At 36.9% G+C, this 25,410-nt stretch overlaps 1 protein-coding gene across 9 annotated transcripts in view; it reads right to left on the bottom strand.

The window, feature by feature from the left end:
• The window catches only part of FRMD4B (FERM domain containing 4B), a 362,040-nt gene that overhangs the window by 25,345 nt on the left and 311,285 nt on the right, over positions 1-25,410 (bottom strand). For all 9 annotated transcript variants that reach the window (XM_077128740.1, XM_077128741.1, XM_077128735.1 and 6 more), the window contains 4 exons: positions 21,516-21,599; positions 19,283-19,348; positions 17,319-17,376; positions 14,484-14,570 (listed from right to left, as the gene is read on the bottom strand). In XM_077128740.1, the coding sequence (XP_076984855.1) occupies positions 14,484-14,570; positions 17,319-17,376; positions 19,283-19,348; positions 21,516-21,599 (295 nt within the window). The remainder of the gene's footprint in view (positions 1-14,483; positions 14,571-17,318; positions 17,377-19,282; positions 19,349-21,515; positions 21,600-25,410) is intronic.

Genomic DNA, 25,410 nt, shown 5'->3' with positions numbered 1-25,410 from the left:
TGTGTTATGTCTTTCATTAATAAAAATAAGATGAAGAAAATTGGAGGTTTAAACATGGGAATATTTAACACCGTGAATCTTGTGGTGGACAATGCCTGTGATTAACTGCACAAATATTAAAAAGTTCTTTGATGAACTAGAACAAATGTATGACACTATTAGAAGGAGTGAATAATAGAGGAGTTTATGGGGAAAAAAATGTACCTATTGCAAACTATGGACTATAGTTAACAGTAATGTTGTAATACTATTTCATCAACAGTAACACATGTACTACACCAATACTATGGGCCAATTATGGAAGTATTTGGATTTTTCTTTTTAAATTTTATTTCTTCTCTGGAGTAATGAAAATGTTCTAAAATTGATCATGGGGATGTATGCACAACTATGTGATGATACTGAGAACCAGTAAATGTTTACTTCTGATGATTTGTATGTCTGTGGATGTATCTCAATAAAACTGCATTTTAAAAAGTGTATAAGGCGGGCCACAGTGGCTCAGCAGGAGTCCTCGCCTGCCATGCCGGAGACCCGGGTTCGATTCCTGGTGCCTGCCCATGCAAAAAAAATAAAAGGGAAATAATATACAGACAGATATATAGTAGAGATATAGAAGGATTGAAAATATGATTAACATGACCACTAAACCATGACTGAAATAATGAAACACGGCTACCAAATCATGACTGAAATATTTCCTTTGAAATATATCATATATTTCTGGACCTATTTCTGCATTTCTGTTTTGTTCCATTGGTCTAATTTTACTATCATTCTGTCCTTGCATCATTAGTACACTATTTTAAGTACTATTGCTTCATACTTGGTCTAGATATCTGGTAATTTAAGTCCTCCAACTTTAATTTTTTTGGAAAATTATCTGCCTAGAAAATTGGAATTGTTTTGAATTCATAGGTTAATTTGGAGAAAATGGACATGTTTACAATACTGACTTTCCAGTCAGTAAACACAGTATATCCATCCATGTATTGAGGTCTTCTTTGATTTCTTTCAATAGGTTTTGTAGTTTTCTGTGTTGATCTCTAGTGTGTGTAAATTGGATTTATTTTAAGTTCTTGATTTTTTTTGGTATGTTATTGCTAATGGAATCATTATAAAAATTCATTTTCTCATTGCTTCTTGTTGTTATATAGAAATAAAATTGATTTTTGAATACTGACCTCATATCCTGTATCTATGCTAAAATTAATTAATTTTAATAGTTTATGTAGATGATTTTGAATTTTCTATGTATACTATCATGCTGTCTGAATAATGACCAGTTTGGTTGTTTTAAAACAAATAGAAATAAGATGAAGTAAATATGGCAAGATATTAGTAAGCGTCTATTTTGGTGGGGATACGGGTGTTAGTCATATTGGTACTTTTCTCAAATTAAAAAATGATAAAAATTTATATAAAATGAACAGAGGTTGGTCTATTTTTATACAAGGGTGAAATTCCCGGCTTCCAACCATTTGGGAGGCCCTCATTTTAGGTATTTTATATCATTGTCATCACTGTGATTCTTAACAGTGTTTGGAGTCATTAAGAACATACTTCTAATTGCAGGCACATGATCTAGCAGGCAGCTGGAAATAGCCTAGTTTTCTTTTGAAATTTCTGAAATCATTCTGGTGCTCTTAAATTATCTTGGTGTTATTGATCTTGAAGAGGGGATGAAGCTCTGAAAATGGCCAGGAAGCTGCGGTGAAGTGAATTCGTTTTTTGAAAGATCCCGTGCCACGTGCCTGACACACAAGCAATCAAGCAATGTTCACTTCCTTTCCCTTTACTACATGCCAGTGTTTTCTTTAAAGGCAGAGATTTCAGACTGATGGAAGCGGTCAAAGCAATATCCATTAAATAGAACCGAATGGTTGGTGCCTCCGCATTAGAGAGAGAGCCTGCCATATAATAGCGAATACTCTAGATTACCTGGAAGATGAAGAACGGTTGCAAAGAAAGCATTCTGGATTTGAGAACTGAGCTCAAAGATCAAAGGAAGGTAGGAGGGAGCACAGTACACTTCACATTATTATCTGGAGAGTATTAGCGTCCATAGCGGGTAGGACTATTTTATAGGGTAGGACTAGCATAGATGTGTACGTAAAGTATACAAATATATACATACGCAATTTCCATATCAAAACAAAAAAAAATTGTTTTGCACAAGTCATATTTCCACTCTAGGAGATGTTTTAAAAAGCAGAAGCTTTATTTGCCTTGCAAGTGTTGAGTATGAAAATGAAATGTTTTCTAAAGTGATTATATAGAAGCATAATAACAATGATAATCATATTATCATTAATTAGTATTTATTGTTATTTACATGGCACTCACAAGTTAAGAATTTATGGTGCTAGCAAACATAAATTCTAAGAGGGAAAAATGTATAAATAGGACTTCCAGATCTCTCTCTTCTCTCCACTCACCTAAAAGGATTAGACGTAGCGTTTGGTAGCAAAAGAAGGAAACAGATAGCAACAGGTGAGATAATACCTGAGATTAATTTTGAGATTGCAAAAGGAAATACAACAAAAAACAGAGAAAAACAACAGGAAACATAAAACTAACAGAGATAATCAAGAAATAGAATATATTCTAAAGTCACCAATCCTCTGTGTTAAAGAAAAAAAAAGAAAGGTCAAAATGTGTACAGCTGACACAGAAAAAACACAGAGGAATCAATTGCAGGTTAAAAGTGAACCTGTGCAAAATATTCTTCTTCTTTAGGCATAAAGGAAGTTGATGGTTTCAGAACAATTTGCCACATATTTATTACATTTCACTTAAAGAAATGAATGATTTGAGTATTTAAGTCATTTTGTTGAAATCTATACTCAATTTTTTGTTAGATCCCACCCAGTTTTATAGCCTTAAAAGAACTGGAAGAAATCACTTCTCCCCTATCCCTATCCCATAATCAGGAAGGTTCCTAAAATACCTGATGATTCTGATATGCTTTAGAGAAAGAGACCATAAGGAAAAGCAGACTAACTTTAAGGAGACAGGTTGACACAGACTTTAGCAGCTTCTGGGGTCATTTAGGCATTCCTTCTTTTTTTTTTTTTTTTTTTTTTTAATACTTTATTTTATTATTATTTTGTTTGTTTGTTTGTTTTTTTTACATGGGCTGGGACCGGGAATCGAACCGGGGTCCTCCGGCATGGCAGGCAAGCACTCTTGCCCGCTGAGCCACCACGGCCCGCCCTAGGCATTCCTTCTTAATCCACTATTTCCTGAGTACCTTCTATACTGGCAGTACTGTTCTTGTCCAGCTATTGAACAATCAACAGATCCCCTTCCTCGAGGGGCTTACAAGAACCAGGTGAATCCAGCAAGACCGCCTGGATTTCGATCCTGGTTCCACCACTTGTTGCTGTGTTGTATTTGGCAAGTTGCTTAACCTTCCTGAGTCTCAATTTCCTCATTTGTAAAATGGGATCAACAATGCGTGCCTCACAGGGCTGTTGGAAGGGTTTAAGCAAGATTATGTCTGTGAAACATTTAGCACAGCGCTGAACTCAGAATAAACAATCAGTAACTGATAAAGTTGGTTATATTTGTTATGAAAGGCCCCTCCATCCAATTCCCTAATTTTATCAGACAGAGGACCAGACACTGTTTCAGAAACAGAACTAGGGACAGATCTCAAGATCTCACGCCTGTCCTTCCATTGATGAAAAACAGCCGTGGTATTCTGTTGACAGCTATGTCACTGGGGCTTCCAATTCTGTGCTTTTCAGTCGCTGTAAACATCATCTGCTGTATTTCTGTCCAGTTCGTCACTGATTTCCTGCTACACCCTGTAGGTAGGAAATTTGCTCACTGTTCCTGTATCCTGGAGGTCACAGGTGAGGAGGGAGGGGCGGGTTAAGGGCACACCCCCAAGACAGACACACAGTGGCAAGCTCCCTCTTGTCTGAGAAGAAAAGGAATGCGCCCTGCCACCGGCAAGGGGACCTCCCTGGGGCCATGACAGCCTTGGGCACAGAGGCTCAAACTGTCCTCCTTAATCTGGATGAACTGAAAGTAGATGTCACCAAAGGTTGAAACACCTAACTAGGCAAGGCTAGGGAAGATGTCAGCAAAGGCATGGTTTTTTTGTTTGTTTGTTTTTTTAATAGCACTTATACTACCAGTTAATCATTTACCTGCAAATTCACCTGGAAATGACTAAATTTGGGAAAGTCACAGCTGTGGTGTATGACTGTACATCAAACAATGACTCATATAGGGTTGTCCCCTGATATTTCTCGAAGTGAAATAAAAATCACTGTATCATTGATCATTTCTTCTTCTATCATTTTTAAAAGTTGCGCTTGATGAATATACTATTAGTAACCATGATCAAGCTAGTGGATCTGGTCTGCTTTTTAAAGTACACAAAAACAGAATTTTGCAGGAAAATGGTTTTTTTTAAAGCCAAATTGACCTTATTTCTATCTAGCCAACTATCCTAGTGAGACGAGGTCCCTGCTCTCAAGTAGAGTATAAGGTAGTAAAAGTGAAGTGACAGTCACAACACACATACAGTGCCAGCTGGCATCAACTAAGTGCTCAGGTGCCACCTGCGTATGTGCCTGCTGCAATGCTTTAGGCTGCTGTAATGCTTTAGCTCTTTGAGTCTTCCCAACAGCCCCATTTTACAAATAAAACTGATGTTTAGAGTGCTTAAGCAAATCTTCCCAGGTCACACAGTTAAGTAGGGGTAGATTGTCATCTAAGCACAGTCAGGCTTCAAAACCCCACTGCATAACCACCACATACCATTTTGCCTTCCTCACTGGGGAAGTGAGGCATTTACTACGTTACCAAAAACAGAAAGAAAAATGGAGTAATTCTCAATGCAATGTCAGAGAAAACGAGGAAGCAGCAATTATTCAGTCTTCTGTAGAAGAGGACCCTTGAGTTCCTTTAATTTTATTCAGACCAGTAGTTCTCAATCAGGGATGATTTTGTCCAACCTCTCCCCACTTCCTCCCCCTCTCCACCCTAGCTTTGGGACGTTTGGCAATGTTTGGAGACATGTTTGATTATCACACTCATGACCGGAGAGGGCTCTATTGACATTTAGTGGAAAGAAGTCTGGGATGTTGCTAAATACCCTACAATGTACTGGACAGCTCCCTGCCACAAAGAATTATCTGGTTTAAAATGTCAACAGTGCTGAGATTAAGGAGGCTCTAATTCAGAAGATGATAGTTGGTGATAAAACTAGGCTTTGGTGGGTGGAAGGTGTTGATAAAGACAAAATTTTTGTTAAAAAAAATCAAGTCTGGAGTTCAATTTATTTCAACTGAGTAATAAATGCATTTAGGAACAAATGGTTGTGCAGATTGCTTTCTAAGTGCAAATATTACCCAGAAGACTTACAACGGATTAGGCTAGAAGAGGCACAGTGTTCTGTGCACAGAATAAAAATTACCTACATATCCAAATGGTACACTTGGGTAGTAAAAACTATTTTTGCTGCTGTGATGTCATAAACGTACACACATAAAAATATCATGCCTTAAATATCATGCAAGGAGTAAAATACTCTGAGTAATTGGAAGAAAACATTTAGATGAAGTTCTGGGTATGAAGAATGTATACTATTAAAATCTGACCGTATAAGAGGATGTCATCTTATCCAGGCTTCTTCTATGGCTGAATCCCCAGTTTCATCTTCCTGTTACGGGTGTTTTAGACCTACACAGCTGCTGTCCCTTTTTATTGGTTAGTACTTAGTCTGCTTATTAACTACTTTGAATAAAATTCCTCATTTTGATGTATTTGATTCACCTCATAATTTCCCCTGCCATGGTGACCAGAATATTGCAGATGGTAGAAGCTGTCAGCTCAGCCTAGATCCCACCCAAGGTGGACAGGTGGTATGAGCAAAACACAAATCAAAGCACAATAAATAAGATTCCACAAGGGTTGCATGCACTAGAGTAATTTTCCAGAAACCTACAGTCTCCAAATGGTCCCTGGACCAGATAAACTCTGAAACCTAGAGGGCCCAGCCTCTCCAGAACATCAGATAGTTCCAACTCCCTATTCCATAATAGTGGCAAAACCTTCCAACACGAAAAAGTTAGAATGGCCATAGCCCAAACACCCCTATGAGAGGGATACAAAGATCAAAGGTGATGGTGGAGTTATACAGTGAAGACAGGATTTAACAAATGAATATGAATGCTGGATATGAATCATTAAATTGATATCTCTTCTAGTTTCCAGTATCTTAGAGCAGCTAGAAACAAAAACCTAAAGTTGCGGAACTGTAACCCATATCAAACTCCAAAATATGTTCTACAACTAATTGTGGTGCTGTGCTTTGAAATTTATTGTTTTTTTTTTTTTTTTGCATATATGTTATTTTTCACAAAAAGAGAAGGAAAAAAAGTCGATTGGGACAATAAAAAAATATTTAAGCCCTCTAGTCTCTTATATTCTGGAGCAGCTAGAAGGAAAAATCTGAGAGCATGGTATGGTAGCCCATGACAAACTCTGGGATCTGTCCTATAACTACTTGTTGAAGAGTGCTTGGAAAACTACTGCTTCTTTCTTTCTTTGCTTTGTATATGTTATACTAGACAATAAGAAAGTAAAAAAAAACAAAAAAAAAACCCCACACAACAAAATGCTCATTTTAGGCCACCCCGACTGACGCACAATGTAAATGTTTACTGATGGGAGAATGAAATTACAGTATAGTCATACAATAGAATACCATATGGCTTTGAAAATGAATGAACTAGAGGCATATGTACAATATGGATAAATACTGCAAATATAATCATAGGAAAAAACCATAGAAGAATATATGGGGTATTCTTAACAATATTAGTGGTGACTTATTTCTTAACTTGGGTGGTAAATATACCTGCGTAAATTATTAACCTTTGTATCATCCTTTTTAAAAAATATATAACTGTTTTTAAATAAATTTGGTACATAATTCTGTCTTCCCAATTGGATGGTCAGGGCTTTGATGACAAAGACTGTGGTTTTTTTCCTTAAATGAAATAAAGACTATAAAGCACTGGCAATAGAATGGGCTCAGTAATGCTTTTTTTTTTTCCCCTAAGTAAAATAAAATGAAGTCATTCTACTCTACTATTAGAAATTTGTTCCTAACTGATAGATGAATTTGATAATTTTAGTTTATCACTGGCCTTGCTACCAAAAAAAAGAGGCCAAATCATTCAACCTTTGGTCACAAGTATATACTGAGTTACTTTTCTCTGCATTCAATCTAGTTAATCCTATTAAAGAGCCATCTTTCAGGTTTCTATATGTGTCCCTAATTCAGCTATTTGTAAATGACAAGAAATAAAAAGTAATAAATTGAATTATGGACATCTGATCGCTCTATCTGTCCAGCAGCCATTTATGTCCTCTTCTAAATAGCACTTCAGTTTGTACAGGACCTCTCTTACTCTCTAAGCTCTAGCTGTCTCCCCTCAGTTCTTACGATGTGTCTCTCTCTTTCCCTTCAATACATGCTGTTCTCTGACTAGAACACTGTACCGTTTTCTTCACAGGCCTGACTCCTTACCTTCAGGTCTCAGCTTAAATGTCAGAGAGGCTTTCTCTGGACACTGTATGTTTTCTACCCAACCCATTATAATATCCTTGCATCTTGTTTCCATCAGAGACCATATAAAATTTCTTAGTTACGTCTTTATTACTTCGCTTATTTGTTTCTCCCCAAACATCCCCTAAAAGACTGCCAAAGAAAGAAGCACATGCAGCAAAAACTACTTATCTCCCTTAGGATCTATTTTACCTTCTTCCTTTTGGAACGCCTAGACTTATGACTTTGCACATGGCCACCCACCTAGAGACTATACTTCCCAGCCTCCCTTGCAACTAGACCTGCCTTGTGGCTTTCTAGACACATGACAGAGATGCTTGACTTCAACGCTTTTTTTCCAACCGCCTACTAGCTGTGAAATGGAAACTCTAAGGCCCAACCAATTCCCTGAAAGAGAACAGGCACACAATAGTCTTCCCATTTCCTTGTCTTAAAGGAGCTCCTTAAAATTCTAATTCCCTCTATAGGAGGGGAAGGGAAATACATATGCTGTCCAGTGTACTTTCTATGTTAATTAAAATAAATTAGCGTATGGTTTGGAGGAAAAAAGGTGTACCTAGTGAAATAAATCACTCACTCAGGGAATCTTCACAATGATTTGTGAAGAGACAGATTATCTGAATGATTTGAATTTGACAGTTGAGAAAATGAAGGTCAGAAAGGTTGAGTGACAGTGCCAGGTCAGCCAGCCAGGAAGTGAGAGAGTAGGACTGGTTTTATTTAAACCATGCTATAGGATTTGAGTGCTCTCAAAGACTCTGCAGAAGGTTTTAACAATCAGATTGATCACTGGTGTGGCTGAAGCTTAATTATATACACTTTACAAACAGGATGGACAGGTCTCCAGCTGACATTTTGCAATCTAATTTCTTCCTTCTACACCATACTTTATTTTGTATTCATGTAGAAAGCACGACTGGACAGCACAAACACATGCTTTCTCTTCTTCTATAAGTAACCTCACCTAGAATTTAAGCACTGCTAAAAGTAGCACCTTAGCGGAAGTCCATGGTGGTATGTGATGGTGGAGGTAAGAGCAAGGAGAAGTTAGAAATGTTCAAGATGGCTAGTTTAGAAAAATAAGCAAGTCGCTGCCTTTAAATGGAATGGATCCTGTACTTTTATGAGAAGGAAACAGGAAGACTTTAGTGCTTGTTACTTAATTCTTCTGGATGGAAGCATTTGAGAATTCCAATAGTTAAACAAACGAAAAAACCCCAGCTAACTGAAGGCTAAAAACCCTTTCCCATCCTAAAGTGCCCTGGGGTGAAGAAATGCATCACAAGTGTTTCTCAGCATCATGTAAAAATGCAAGAAGATACTAATCTTGAAAGGCAACTTATCTCACCACATCTCACCTGAACACCCTGACTAGGACACCACTTAATTTCTCCCATTACTAAGCCCTCTGGTTTTCTCAGGTTTGAAAACTCAGTCATGATTTTTACTATAATCGTTTACTCAGCCACTGACCTGATGTCTGTTTCTTTGTAAAGAACACTCATTTTCCTTTGAAATACTGAGGCAACAATAAACACCGAAAATAAAGACTTTTAAGTAAACTTCACATTTTTTTAAGTCCAAAATGTCCTGCAATTTAAAATTAGGTTGAGTTCTGGTATGTCTTCACCCTTATGAGCTGCAATGACACATTTCATGTACAAAGGGAGGAATAAAAAGAATTGTTTATGATCTGTAACTTTAATACCCTGAATTTTTTGTGTCTTGTGAGAATTTTAAATTTTCCTCTTAATTTGCATTATGCCTTAGGGTGTTATTATTAGGTTGGGAGGGTCAGGGGAATGCTTACTGGTCCCTGTAAATGGAAAATTTAGGTTTGACACTGAGGACAAGATCTGGCCTAACTGTGAACTCTTGGATGGAACACTGGGGCTATGGATTCATGGCAGTGTTGGGTCCCTCTCTTAACCAAATAGGGATCTGAGAATATTTCTCAGATGGTAGGTTAGACAAGTTCTGAGAAAGTGTTGCTTTTTGAAAGTGTTGCTTTTAGGAAACAGCAGCAACAAGAGCCTCTGCTTAAATGCCTTGGGTCTGCTTGCCGAAAGGCTTTTCCCCTGCTCTTCCATCCCCTCTGGTCTCTGCAGGGCTCCTCCTCCAGCTCACCCTTGCTTACAAGTGCCCTTTCCAAAGAGGGCTGCCCTGCATCTCTGCTCCTACCCCATCCCTTCCCTCTCCACAATCTTACCCTGCCTTATTTTCCTCATAGTCTTGATTGCCATTGAAGTCACATCACTCGTCTACTTGAATTATTATTTTTTTTACTGTGTTCCTTGCACTACCATTAAGCAACTACCCACCAGTGATTTAAGTGAGGCTATGGTGCCAAATATAATCTTCTTTATTTCTTACAACCACTCTATGCAATTGGAGTCATTACCATTAGGTAGTTAAGGAAATCGGTGCTCAGAGAGATCCAACAACATGCCCAAGCTTACACAGCAAATAATTATCAGTGTTGGTCTGGGGTTGCCTCCCAAACTCTTGCTCTGCATCACGGTACTGCATCGATTGGCCACGAGACTGGCAAAGCCTTTTTAGCCAAAACCACACAAACAGTACTTGCCGGTGGTGTGAGAGTTAAGACACAGTCCCCAATGTTCAAAGGTTATATCTGACAGAGTGTATGGAAAAATGGGAAGGGTCCTGGAACAACCCTTTCTCATAGGAGCCTTTCAGAATCAATCTCTCTTACTCTTAGCAAATATTCCTCCTTCACGCCAGCTTTTTTTTTTTTACAATGTTCCTTTTTTTAATTAATATTTTTTTAAATACCAAAAAACACCAAACGCAAACATTTGTAACTTTTGATCCTTCCATTCTACATGTATAATCAGTAATTCACAATATCATCACATAGTTGCTTATTCATCATCATGATCATTTCTTAGAACATTTGAATCTATTCAGAAAAATAAAAGGAAAACAGAAAAAATTCATACATACCATAGCCCCACCCCTCCCCCTCACTGATCACCAGCATGTCACTCTAAATTTATTTTAACATTTGTTCCCCCTATTATTATCTTTATTCCATATGGTTTACTCGTCTGTTGACAAGGTAGGTAAAAGGAGCATCAGACACAAGGTTTTCACAATCACACAGCCACACTGTGAAAGCTGTATCATTATACAATCATATTCAAGAAACATGGCTACTGGAGCACAGCTCCACATTTTCAGGCAGTTCCCTCCAGCCTCTCCACTACATCTAACAAGGTGATATCTATTTAATGCGTAAGAATAACCTCCAGTTAACCTCTCCACTCTTTTTGGAATCTCTCAGCCTTTGACACTTTGTCTCATTTCACTCTTTTGGTCAAGAAGGTTTTGGTCAAGAAGGTTTTCTCAATCCCCTGATGCTGAGCCTCAGCTCATTCTATGGTTTTTCTCAATCCCTTGATGCTGAGTCTCAGCTCATTCCAGGATTTCTGTCCCACATTGCCAGGAAGGTCCACACCCCTGGGAGTCATGTCCCACGTAGACAGGGGGAGGGTGGTGAGTTTGCTTGTTGTGTTGGCTCTTCCCGCCTGCTTTTAATTCTCATAATTATAACAAGGTAGGCTAGTGGCTCAAGAGGCTGAGCTGCTATAAAGCCTCCCTTTATAGCCTTTGTTTCATTACAGTTTGCCAATCTGACCTTCATTCCTGCCTGGCCATTGGTAGCTTGCTGTGTGCACAAGTCCATGCAAACAGCTGGAGAAGGAGCTTCCTTTCCTAAGCCAGCACTGGCAGCCCTTTAAATTATGCATCTTTTCATTTAGATGAACTGGGTCAGGAAGGGGAACTGTAGAACAGCCTCCCTGCAATTAAATCCTTAAGTTGTTTGGACATGGAAAATAAATATATGGAAATTAGTCCATTGTGAGATTTTAATGGAAGAAGAAAGGAGGAGATAAACAACAGTACAGAATGGAAATCTGCTAAAGTAATTGAGAAATAGAAGGCAAGAAAGAGAAAATACAAGATGGCCTCTTTATAGTCCTTTTTGAATTGAATGGCATGTCTTGAAATCGAAATAGGAAATCTTTGCAAATCGGAAAAAAGGAAGTGGCTTCTGACCCGTGTCTAGATTCTAGAATGAACAAGCAAACATGATTATGATCAGTGTCAAATAATATTTACCAGTGTCTATGAAACCATGAATGTAAAGAAACGCCTGAGTCACTGGCAAAAGAGAGGAAATTACTGTGCAGATTCTGATTCACCATTATTTTGGGAGAAAGCCAGGTTATTTCTACTGGATACATTTGGATTCTGTGGGAATCTCAATCCTATCAAGCCACATTAGCTGGAAATTACTTGTGAGTCAATTTAAATTATATTTTACATACAAGATTCCGAAAAACCCCCAAGACTCCAGGATGTTATTTCTCAAAAAAAAAAAAAAAAAAAAATCAAGGGAGAAATAAATGATCAAAACCAAAAAAATTAACATAGATGAGGTTTATCTAAAGAAAACATGATAGGCAAGACAATAGTTGGGCTTACAAAATAGAAAACAAGGTGTTAATTACTGGCTTTGGCAGGGATTATGCGCTTCCATCCCCACCCCTTACCAGAAACAACCATAATGTACATCAGAAGGGAATTGGTAGGGGCTGCGCAGTGGATCAGTGGTAGAATGCTAGCCTTCCATGCAGGAGACCCAGGCTCGAGTCTTGGAACATGCACTCCCCCACCTCCAAAAAAGGGTAAATAAATGATTTCCATGCAACAGAAAACTAGGTAATTTTTAGAAAGAGTAAAATGAGAACTGTTCGAAGTAATCTGGAAAAGTACGGAAATATATGGAATAGCATGTCCAGTATGATTTCTCTCTCTCTTTTGGAAAGTCTAGTACATGCGCTGATGAAGTGTGAATGAAGTGGAATCATTTTCTTCCCTGTGGTTGCCGTGGGGGAAAGATGAGGGTTGCGGGACTCTCTGGCCTAGGAAGCCTACATATTTCTATAGTAATTGCTTTCTTTGTTTGCTTTTTGAAAATGAATATTTATTACTTTTGGGAAAAAATAAATACACAACTACAAATAAAATGGTTTTTAGAAAATGATGGAACAAAATTGGGTATCATTTTTTTTGCATGGGCAGGCACCGGTAATCGAACCTGAGTCTCCGGTTCTCCCCTGCTGAGCCACCAAGGCCTGTCCCATTCATTTTTAACATCTAATTGATTAGATGTTTATTTGTAGGATCAAGAATATTCATAATTCTCCTGGAAATGAAGTAGGTATTCTTTACTTAAATCATGCTTGATCAGTGGGCCTACAGAGAGAAAATTCTAATTGTGCAATTATATACATGCTTTCACTGTCCCTCATACAGATAGATGTCTGTATGCGATTGAATGACATTTTATAATTTGCATTGATAATTTCTGATAAGAAGCCTCAGGGTCCAACCAGATGGACACAGGAGAGCTGAGTTTCAGCATGAGAAGGGGGTGTGGTTTGCCCCAGCCCACCCTTTAATATTGTCCACGTTAGTTTCACAGCCATAAATTGAGGAGAGAAGGGGAGCTAAATTTATATTTATAACTCTAAGGAAGACTGTGAGCATTCAATAAAGCTGGAAGGATGCTTAGGAGATGGGTAGAGTGCTGTGGTATGACGAGAAGGCCTGCTTTAGGAAGAATTTGGCTGTTTTCCTAATAGATATTAAAGCAAGAGATAGATGGAAGTGATAGGAGGTATTTACGGCTGAGATGTTGGATACTGATAATGCAGATAAGATGACCCTGATCTGTTATTATAGGTCATTGCTTCACCCCTGGAACTCCCAGTGATGACCACATGGGACACCGAGGGTGTCAAAACCTAAGGTGAAACCTTTCAGTCACTGCAATATTGAGTAGGCCAAGGGCAGCCTGAAGACGATTTGGATCGATTCATCAATTCTAATATAGGCAAAAATGTATCGTACACTTGTGCTTGGGTTAAGAGGACCAATTTCATAATCAAATTTTAAATTGAAAATAATGTAACTTGTTTACTCTGCACAAGCCAAATCTGATCAAGTGTGACCTTTTACTAAGTACTAGAACACAATTTATTTTTCTTTATAAAAAGCAGACAGGTTTGCTGTAGGAAATTTTGAAACAGAGATAAGGAAAACAAAATAATAGTAATAGAAGATTACTTATAACCGTACTGCCGAAAGCCAACCACTGACAAAAATTTTGGTTAATGTCTTTATAATTTGTCCATCTGTTTATTGATCAAATGCAGCAAATCCATGCATATATGTTATTTATATAAAAAATCAAATGACATCATTTGTTCACATTAACCTAAAATAAAGCCTAACTTAATATTTTAATACTCTTTCATCAACAGTAACAAATGTACCATACAACACTACAGGTCAATAGTCTAGGGGATAAGGAATATAGGAGGATTAGGATTTTCTTTTATCTTTTTATTTATTTTCTGGAGTGATTAAAATGTTCTACATTTGATGATTAGGTTGTATGCACCACCATGTGATTTAACTGTGAACTAGTGATGATATACTTTGGATGATTTTTATGCTGTGTGAATATATATCAATAAAATTTGCATAAAAAAATAAAACCTATATGTGTGCACTTATAAACAACGTTGTGATCAACATCCTTGTAATTAAATTCTTGTGCAAAACTTCGATCATTTTCTTTAGAATAAATTACCAAAAGTGGAATTATTGTATACATGGTGCATAAATGAGTTATTAAAAGTTAGACTTAACTTGAGTCTACTCTAAATCCATGACTTCATTAACCAAAGTTCTTTGCCCAAAACTCACAATGCTGCTTAAAGTTATGCTTTGTCAGCTTTTGAGGTTTGTTAATAAGATTTGTTCATAAGTGTTTGAAATGGTTCACACTTACTTTCCGAGGCTTCACCTTATCTTGTAAATCATACTGGCCGATTCCTTTATAGCTGATTCCAAGCCACCAAGGAATTCCTTGTTTATCCTAGAAGGGGAGAAGCGTGAGAACCAAGACCCAGTGGTTAAGTCTTCTATAAGAGAAGTAGTATTTACCAATTTCATCCTTTAACAAGTATCAGCAAAGCTGTCTTGGTAAACAAAACACCACTTAAAAATCTAACTTTTATTAAAATGCCTCCATTTTCCTCAAATGAGTTTTATATAAACCAAAACAGACAATCCTGTTAATATTATCAAAAAGAATGAAACATTACTATTTCAATTAAATAGGTGGAGAGAAAAAAAAGTATAAGTAATTCAACTAAGAGTGAATCTAGATTACAAAGCCATTTATCCATTAAAAAAAAAAGCTGCAATTTGTTCTGTTGGTTAGTAATGAGCTATGAAGGTTGGAGAAATTTCTAAAGAATTGCAAAAATGAGAAAAGTGCTTCCAAATTCTGATGTTTATGATACACTTAACAAAGAACATGAGAATATTAAAAAAATTATTCTGGGGAACTGTACGAAATTAAAAAGACTAAACAGTTTGAGGTAACTATGGAAAGGGAACAGTAGTTTTTCTTACATAAATTTATCTTTTAGGTTTTCCGGAAGCAAAGGATATACTGACATAGGGATAAGAAAATTAGGCTTACATATACACCAGCATGCAAACGCATTAAAAATTATTGGAAATTAAAAGTGAATTGGTATAGATCTTTAGTTCAGAATGTTCTTATTATGCAAGTATTTACTATTCAAATCCCCACTGTTTTGGGTTGGAGGTGGCCTAAGGGTACAACAACAACTGAGCTATGGAAAGGGAAACTGTAATGTATACACACAAGGAATACTGAGCGGCTGCAAGAAAGAATAAAATGGTGAGGCACGCAACTAGGTGAATGAACCTTAAGGACAGTATGTTGAGTGAAATGGCAGAAACTGAAAGACAAATATTATCATGTCTCATTTCTATGGAAACTATAATATACAGACTCGGAGAACTGAAGTTGAGAGCATGGGTTATGAGGCTGGGGCTATTGTAAAGGGTCCTAGATTGTAAGCTCTTACAGTAGTTGCATATATCCAGGAGGGGTAACTGTTATTTCTAAATTCTGAGATACTGAGCTGTTTGTATATAACCTGGCTGTTCCCTGAAACTTCGGGTATTTATATGACACCTGACACTCTGAGTCAGAGCACAGAAGCTATGAAAGTCAGCAATCACCCCATGCAGGAACTGTTAAAAAAACTGGACAAAGTGATCACGCTTCAACTAGTGATATGAATGAAGCTGATCTGAATAGGACTGAGGCAAATCAGAACACAGGGTAAAGGATAAAATGGGTTCATAGTTTAAAACATCAACTTTGTGTGAGACCAAAGGGAGAGATGTTTATTTGGTGCAAAATTTATATTTTGGGTAGCGCATTATCTAATTGAACTTGTATGGTCAGTTTATTTGAACATCATAATTACATGGAGTCTTGAAAAGCGTGTGAGATCTTTTGGTTTGTACAGGTAAGTGTGATGCCTGAATATATCCCAGAGTAATTTGGGCAGAGAATAAAAAATATTTGCCAAGTCCCCTTGGGGTATTGGGGGAGAAAGTAGGAAATACTCAATTTCCCCATCCGAGGAATTCCTGTTATTCTCACATGCAGTGCAGGCAAACAATTCAATAGGCTGAACCCTCAATCTGCCCATATGAAACTTATTCCTACAAAGGAGAAGCTAAGCTAATTTATAGTTATGCCTAAGAGTCACCCCCAAAGAACCTCTTTTGCTGTTCAGATGTGGCCTCTCTCTAAGCCAGCTCAGTAGGTGAACTCAGTGCCCTCCCCACTACATGGGACATAACTCCCAGGGGTGTAAATCTCCCTGGCCATGTGAGACAGGACTCCTGGGATCTGGCATCATAGGATTGAGAAAGGCTTCTTGACCAAAAGGGGTAAGAGAGAAATGAGACAAAATAAAATTTCAGTGGCTGAGAGAGTTCAAACTGTTGAGAGGTTATGCTGGAGGTTATTCTTATGCATTATATAGTTATCCCTTTTTAGATTATGGTATACTGGAATAGCTAGAGGGAAGTACCTGAAACTTTTGAACTGTGTTCTAGTAGCCTTGATTCTTGAAGACAATTGTATAATGATAAAGCTTTTACAATGTGACTGTGTGATTGTGAAAACCTTGTGTCTGATGCTCCTTTTATTCAGGGTATGGACAGATGAGTAAAAAATAAGGAAAAACAAATAAATAAATAATGGGGGGATAAGGTGTGAAAAAAATAGTAGATTGAAATATTAGTGGTCAATGAGAGGGAGGGGTAAGGGGTAAGAGATGTATGAGTTTTTTCTTTGTTTTTTTTTTAATTTCTTTTTCTGCAGTGATGCAAATGTTCTAAAAATGATCATAGTGATAAATACATAACTATGTGATGATATTGCGAGCCATTGATTGTATACATTGGATTGTATGTGTGTGAAGATTTCTCAATAAAAATATATTTTTTTAAATGAAAGAAAGAGTGATCTGCATATCAAGACTAAGAGAGACCCTAGGAAAATAGATGAATCTATCAAGTAGCTTTGTAAAAATAGTGTGTTTTATAATGTACTAAAATTGATGATATAATCAAGCTTTTATTTTTTAAGAAAAGCAACCCTATTCTAATGCTGCAATTTCTAGTGACAGTTTAAATATATATGCAAGTATGTTTATGTGATTTGAGAAAGTTGATATTGATTGATAACATTCATGTCATGAAAGCTTTGTCAGGTGAAAGCATTTACCTTTACTGCATAGTAATGGACTCCATAAGTTGGTAGAGCTTCTACTATTTTCATGTACCTATGGAAAACGAATATATTTCAAAATAATCAGAGTGCCCCAATAAAAAAAACGTTGTTTAGAGAAACACAATTTTTATCTAATTTCCTTATAAACATGACCAATGTCTACGACACAATTAGAAATAGAGTAAACCTTTCTCGGGAGAAATAGGTTGTATTATATTAAAAACACAAATTGCAAGATTTCTTTTTGTAAGTACCTAATGATGCAATGAGAATCACGCTCATAACAAGTAAAAACTGAAGCTATTCCATATGTTGATTGTGGTAGATACATAAGTGCAAACATCTGTCAAAATTCTTGTATGTGTGTGCCCTAAAAAAGGTGAATTTTTATCGAATGTAAACGTGAATTAAAAAACAAACCTGTATCTATGCAACACTGCCCCCCGCATCGACACACAAAAATAAATGATGCTATTTTAATTCAATAAGTATTTATTATGTATGCTGAAAGTGCTACGGAGTAGACTACATTGTGTAAGATTTCCTCTCTCCCCTCAAGCAACTGAGGTTTTTGACCTTTTTTTAATTTTTAAATTTTTTATTATTATTACTTTTCAACTCTTTTTTTTTTTTACATGGGCAGGCACCAGGAATCAAACCCGGGTCTCTGACATGGCAGGCGAGAATTCTGCCAGTGAGTCACCGTTGCCTGCCCGATACAAGCTGACTTTTAAATGGCGTTTTGAAGATCAATTTCTCTGGACTCTGTATCAAGAATCTGATAATTTTTTTTAAGTAAATGGAGTACATGTAAATGAATATAAGAGGTTAAGCCTGCGTGCCAAGGTCATGCAGCGATTTAATTACACAGCCAGGATCCAAACAAAATGAGTCTGACTCTATCCACAGCCTGGACTCTCAACTACCCTGCTACACAGTCTCTCATTTGGAACCATAGTGATAATGATCAAGGGAAGTGAAAGCAGTCTGCATTTAAACAATAACACTTTGTAATGCACTCACTACCCTAACTTGAAATCCTTCAGGGAAATTATTATGAGTTAAAATGTCAAAGATTGAACTTCAGGACTGCTAACTTCTGATTTCTGCCTTGAAGTTTACAGAAGATGTACTACAATAAAAATGAGATTATTGTCAACGGTGTGGCAGGGGGAAATCTGTACAATGACCAGGAGATTGACACTTTCCACGTCCTTATTTCAGTTCTCACATACTGTATTTTCTATATTCAATGTATATGTGTTTGTGCAGAGTGTATGTTTAATTTCCATGGTCATGAATACTATAGCAATAATGCACTTCAAACTGATGAACTTTGATTATTCTTAAAACTTTTGTGTAGCAAGTGAGCTGTTTTTAATAACTGGTTGGTAACCCTCTAAGTCATAAAATACAGATATACATTACTATAGTCTGTTCCCTGGCTGCATGAAGACAGAGATCATGCAACACAAATACACTGTAGAGTCACAAACCAGGGAACTGAACATGACCTCCAGACAGGTTTATTTTGGTTCACATTGCATTACAATTTTCTTAAAAGCTTTTCCCAATGATGAGAATTGGGATTCAAAAATTTGAATTTCAAGCTTTCTTGGCAAAGATCAGAAATTATGGTAAAACTTATGCCTGCATTCTAAATCTGAGTAATCTTGCCTCCTTTACTCAGGGCAAAAGCCCTTCAGTTCATCACAGCCCCCTCCATTCTGTTTTGTTACCTGCCTGATGCTGGTGAGCATGTGAATTGGTGACACCAATGTATGGAACGATCTAAGACATTTTCTAATTTATGTTAAGATAATTCCTAACCAGATGAGGACTATGTACACAAAAGCTATGCAACGGAAGTAATTTTAAATGAGTTCTTTAAACAGAAGACATTAAAATTATATCTTTAAAAAAATTATATCTAAATAAAAGGAAGGAGAGATACTCACTGGACCACTGCTTGACCTCGAGTCAGACCTTTGATTTTCAAATAATGCTCAATTACTCTGTCCTCACTGTACAACAAGGAAATAAAAAGTATGGCGATGCATAATTAGATGAGGTATAGTCTCAGTTTCAAGATTCTCAGGTGGCTACTGGAAACTTGGAAGGCCTCAACTCTCGGTGACTTGGCTTAGAAGACAGTCTGGTTGACTTTTTCTGTAGGAAATGGGCTCCAAATCTCAGACATCTGACTATCTTGTCATGATTTTTTGCCATATTAATGTTCTTTAAAACTTAATTTATTAGAAAAGGAAACATAATATCAATTTCTCAAATGGAAAACTAATTCCTTTCGTCATAAGTGAATGGAATATAATAAAACAGACCCATATTTTTAAATGTTAATTTGGAACACTGCTGGGGAAGTTTTCTTTTTCTTGCTTTTTTTTTTTTTTTTTTGCGTGGGCAGGCACCTTTTTAAAAAATTTTTTCATTTTTGTTTTTTTTAATTTTTTTGCAGGGGAAGTTTTGACAATACGGTTTAAAAAAAGGAAATTAGCAAGTGTTAGGTGTTCAAGACTTTCTCCTTGAACTACTCCGAAAGATTAAAAAAGAATTAAAACTGCTTCTGAATGTGTGTTCAGTCTGAAAAACTGTATTGTCACCATTTGGGGACACACTGCTTCAGGAGAAAACCCCTTCATCATTGTCCTAGGATAAAGTTTATTGACTGGAAAAGAGAGAACTGGGTTGAAGTCTGGTGACCCTTGAAATCATTCAGCTAGCTTACTCTACACTTTCAAAGAACTCTTTTACTTAAGGAATATATATGTAGGACAAGAAAACATTTTTCTCAGTTAATTTAACTTTAATTCTTTGGATCCAGTTCTAGAAAAATGGTAAAATGCTATTGAATAGGGAAACACACTTTGATGAAAAATATAAAATGTCATTAGAATCCAAAACCCATTATATACATGAACTTTACTTAGAAGAATTAATAAAATGAAACAATTTTTGCTGTGTTAAAAAAAGTAGCTCTTTTAGACATATCAAGTATTACCTAGAAGTGTAAATATTTTTATCTCTATACCTCTTTTATTTATAAGATTTTATAATTAGCTTTCCAAATCCAGTTTCAAAAAATAGACCAGCAATCAGTGGTAATCAGCTTTTGTTTTTTTCTTAAGAAACTATCACTTAACAATGATTTGGTAAGAAGGTTCCAGAGTCAGCATGCAATGTAGCCTCAGTACTCACTTTCACTAAATAAGTGGGAAATACAGTCCAAGGTTCTTATTAAAGCTATCAATATTGAATATTTATGGTATATCTGCTTCTTAGTGGAAAGAAAATCCATTTTCAGGATGGAGAGACTTAAAGCAAGGAATATACATAATTCAAAAGGAAAAGAGTAATTTTATTGTAAAAATGTGGTATGGAAAATGAGTGCTGTGGATTCATTAAATGCAAATAAGTAAAACAACTCGTGACATACAATGATTTCTGGTCATAGAGGAAACCTGTGGCCAATAAAGTCATTTCTGGTCATTAAGGAAACCTCTGATCAAGGAAATCTGTATTTTATAACACTCATATTGCACTATGCTAGATTAAAGCCACATTACCAGCGAATGCACATACATTGTGCATTATGTTCATTTAAAAATACACTCTGCAGACCTTTTAAGCACTTGAAAGAAATGACTCAGAGTCACTCTTTACACACCCTTATGTGGCATATCTTGGTATAATGGTCTCCAGCATGCTTTGACAAGATCCTTTCACTGACTATCTAGGGTTACTTTGACACATTTTATGGGCAATTTGAAATTTTCCTTATTTATATTTCTTTCAATTTCCTGAAAAGCATGCAGTTCTCAATAAAGGTTATGATATCAGGGTCACCAAGCACCTATCTTGTTGTTTTTTTTTAATTTTGAAATAATTTTAAACTTATAGGGAATTTGCAAAAATAATACAAAAACAGTACAGACCATTCTGATACACCCTCATCTGGATACCGGTCTTTAACATTTTGCCACATTTGTTGTATCATTCATCTATCTATCTGTCTTCTAAATATCTGACATAGGTTGCATACAACTTATTCCTTTACCACTTAATACTTCCAGGTCTATTCCTAAAAACAAAGATATTCACTTTGTAATTACATTAGGTACAATGATCATGTTTAAGAAGTTTAACGCAGTGTACATTTATTTTGACTGGGCTTACCAATAAGCAAGGGATGGATGTTCCTGAAGAGTTTTGGTTGGAAAAGCTGGCAGTGTCTTTAAATCTTTCCTGGCATTTTCATCACTAAAGATAAAAGTAATATGGCAATTATCAATCACTGTCTCTTAAAAAAATAGGGGTTAGTAACAAAATACATGAAATTCCCGAAGTAAACTCTTATGGCATGGTGGGTTCTATCAAAACTGTGATTAACACACAGAAGAAAGACTATGGACTGTACCTTAGGACAGCCCTCAAATCTAACAACCAAATCACATGATGGTATTTTTTCAGTTAATGAATATTTACTTAATATTTATCACGTACTTATATTGCAGACCGAAAAATGAATGAAGTATAACTTCTGCCCTGGAAAAGCTTCCAGTCCAGTGGAATTATCATCCAAACGGAAAAAAAAAAAAGCATAAGGTACAGTGAGAACACAAGCCATGTATTGATTCTCTGGAATCCTCCCTGAAGCCTGCCAAAGCCTGCCAACAGAACTAAGGCCTGACAAAGTACACAGTTATATTTTGACATTTTTAAAAAGACAGAGCACATAAACTAGTATTATACTGCCCAAATCCCATTTTCCTTATTCTTCTCATAAAATCAGAGGTTTTCATTGTCTACTTTTTGGGTACATTGTATATTACTTTCATTGTATACAATTTTGTATGTTGTATATCACCTATATCATTTTTATTATATAATTATAATAGTACATATTTTATATTCACTTTTTTTTATACCCTTTCTCTAGTTCTTATAGCATCCTCATGATTATCTGAGTGGCTATATAATATTCCACCATGTTGGAATTCTGGTGTACAGTGATAAATTAACTTTACCCAAAGACAAGTCTGGCCTTTGCCCTGGGCTACTGGGAGATGATCTCTGGACCACTGGAACCCCCTGCCTCACAGGAATGTCTTTGTTGGCCTGGAGGCTCTGGCCACCAGACACACTAACAATGGGATTTATGACAGAGGCTTTGGAACACTGCATATTAGTTCCTCCCTCCAGGGGAGCTGGAGGCGAAAGGTCAGCCACAAGGGCAATATGTGACTGAGCCTCAATAAAAACTCTGGATACCAAAAACATGGGTGAATTTCACTGGATGGCAATTTTCTCACCCAGCGATGTGCTGGGAGGGTGACGTGTTCTGACTCCATGGGCAGGAGAAGACATAGAAGCTTCACCTTTGGGACCCTCCCAGGCCTCACCCATGGGTCTCTTCTTTTCTTATTGCTATAATAAAATTGTAATCATATCTATAATACTTCCCTGAGTTCTGTGAGTTGTTCTAGTGAACCACTGAATCTGAGGAAGTACCGAAAATCCCCTGAATTTATAGCCAGTTGGTCAGAAGCGAGGGAACCCCCAGTCTGTGGCAGATGTCTGAAGTGAGGGCGGTCATGTGAAAGAATGGGCCCTTAACCTGTGAAGTCTAGCCTAACTCTGAGTAATCAGAAGTCACTGCGGTCGGGAATCATAAACCATTCGCATAGTGCTGCCCATTTTTCATGAGATATTTCATAACAGATAACATTGCAATAAAAGGGTTTATGTAGACCTTTCTGCTACTTTCTGTTACTTCCTTACCACCCTGAAGTAAAACGGACTAAGTTGGCCATATGCGGAAATCACTTGACTAGAAGATGACTTGAAAATGTGCCTCTAGCACACTTATCCACTGTTGGTGGGAATGTCAAATGGTGCAACCACTGTGGAAGGCAGTTCGGCGGTTCCTCAAAAAGCTGAATATAGAATTGCCATACGACCCAGCAATACCATTGCTAGGTATCTACTCAAAGGACTTAAGGGCAAAGACACAAACGGACATTTGCACACCAATGTTTATAGCAGCGTTATTTACAATTGCAAAATGTCCATCAACAGACGAGTGGCTAAACAAACTGTGGTATATACATACGATGGAATATTATGCAGCTTTAAGACAGAATAAACTTATGAAGCATGTAATAACATGGATGGACCTAGAGAACATTATGCTGAGTGAGTCTAGCCAAAAACTAAAGGACAAATACTGTATGGTCCCACTGATGTGAACGGACATTCGAGAATAAACTTGGAATATGTCATTGGTAACAGAGACCAGCAGGAGTTAGAAACAGGGTAAGATAATGGGTAATTGGAGCTGAAGGGATACAGACTGTGCAACAGGACTAGATACAAAAACTCAAAAATGGGCAGCACAATAATACCTAATTGTAAAGTAATCATGTTAAAACACTGAATGAAGCTGCATCTGAGCTATAGGGTTTTTTTTTTGTTTGTCTGTTTGTTTGTTTGTTTGTGTCTTTTTTTTTACTATTATTATTATTTTTATTTTTTTCTCTATATTAACATTCTATATCTTTTTCTGTTGTTTTGCTAGTTCTTTTCCTAAATCGATGCAAATGTATTAAGAAATGATGATCATGCATCTATGTGATGATGTTAAGAATTACTGATTGCATATGTAGAATGGAATGATTTCTAAATGTTGTGTTAATTTCTTTTTTTCTTCAATTAATAAAAAAAAGACAAAAAAAAAAGAAAATGTGCCTCTAATGAAACCCAATGTTCCCTCAAATTGTATCAAGTGAACTAAGATGCACCTTGTATAAGTTCAAAAAATTAATTATAAAATGGCAACATTCTAGCTGTCAAAAGAAAAGGGTATGGTCCTTGTAGAACTTAAGAGAAGGGAGAACAGGTAATGTGACCCATTCATGGTTGGCCTTGCACTCTGTAATGCCCCCGGTATTTAAGGACATAGTCTCTAGGGTCTGTTAGAGCCTAGAAGAAAGAAGTACAGTAAAAAGCTATTTAAAATTCCGATCAAAGATCAAACTGGTATTCAAACAGCATATTGTCAATTCTTCTCTTCCTCTTTTCTACCTCTTCCTATCTTTATCACTAGTACCCTTTGTTGAGGAGTTACCAGGCACCCTTCAAGGCACTTTTTGAGCCTTATTTACCTCAGGTAAGTTGCATACAACCACGCTGTACAGGTAAGGATGTGAGGTTTAGAGAGGCTTAAGTCATTTGCTCAGTGTGTCCCAGTGACTACATGGAAGAGCTAGAAGGCAAACCCAAATTATTTGGCTTCAAAGACCTTAACCAGACTTCCAGAGCAGTATCCTAGAGAGCTAACCTGAACATTCTCAACTCCAGCATGGCATAAGGCTCTTCATCCCCACTTCTGGTGACAAATGAAAACACTGACCAAATAGTTTCAAAATACAACCTTTATATATTTTTTTGCATTAGCTTCCCTGGGGTGTACCTTAATGGGAACAAAGATATTGATGTAGATGAACCGCCAACTGGAGGTTCAAATGCTGAACCCAAGACAAGTTTCCTTCAAGATTTATTCAACCTGGATGGATCAGTGGTTACAGAGAGCAAACTGTGGAACCAAACTTGGCCTCCAGATTGGCTTTGTTCAGCCTGCACTGTATCGTGCTGTATTAGAAAGTGCTCATTGCTGTCACTTGGTCAGGTTTAGTTTATGTAGGTTTCTTCTACTGAAAGCTGTTTTCGGTTCCAGCACCAAGTCCCCTGACTATGCCATGGACCAACCTTGTGAACTCACTGAACAAACTGCTCATAAGCTGACTGTCTCTCAGTAAGAACAGATAATCAGAGTCAGTGTCACCAAGCTCAGAAGCACTATGACCTGTACCTGTCAACATTACATTTCAAAACCAGGGTATGGCCCATCCTAAAGGTGAAAAGTCCAGTTTCCCAAATCACTACAGGAAATAAAGTCACGTGGCTCCCGGGCTTACATAAGGATAAAACTCGCTATTCATTTGAAATCTGAGCAGTGTGGCTTAACCACACAGACAGTCTTGGGAAACTGGTTTGGGCTTCCTGAAAATCA

Source organism: Tamandua tetradactyla, chromosome 15, assembly GCF_023851605.1.
Source record: "Tamandua tetradactyla isolate mTamTet1 chromosome 15, mTamTet1.pri, whole genome shotgun sequence".
Classification (NCBI taxonomy): domain Eukaryota; kingdom Metazoa; phylum Chordata; class Mammalia; order Pilosa; family Myrmecophagidae; genus Tamandua; species Tamandua tetradactyla.
This window is presented reverse-complemented; position numbering and strand designations above follow the sequence as displayed.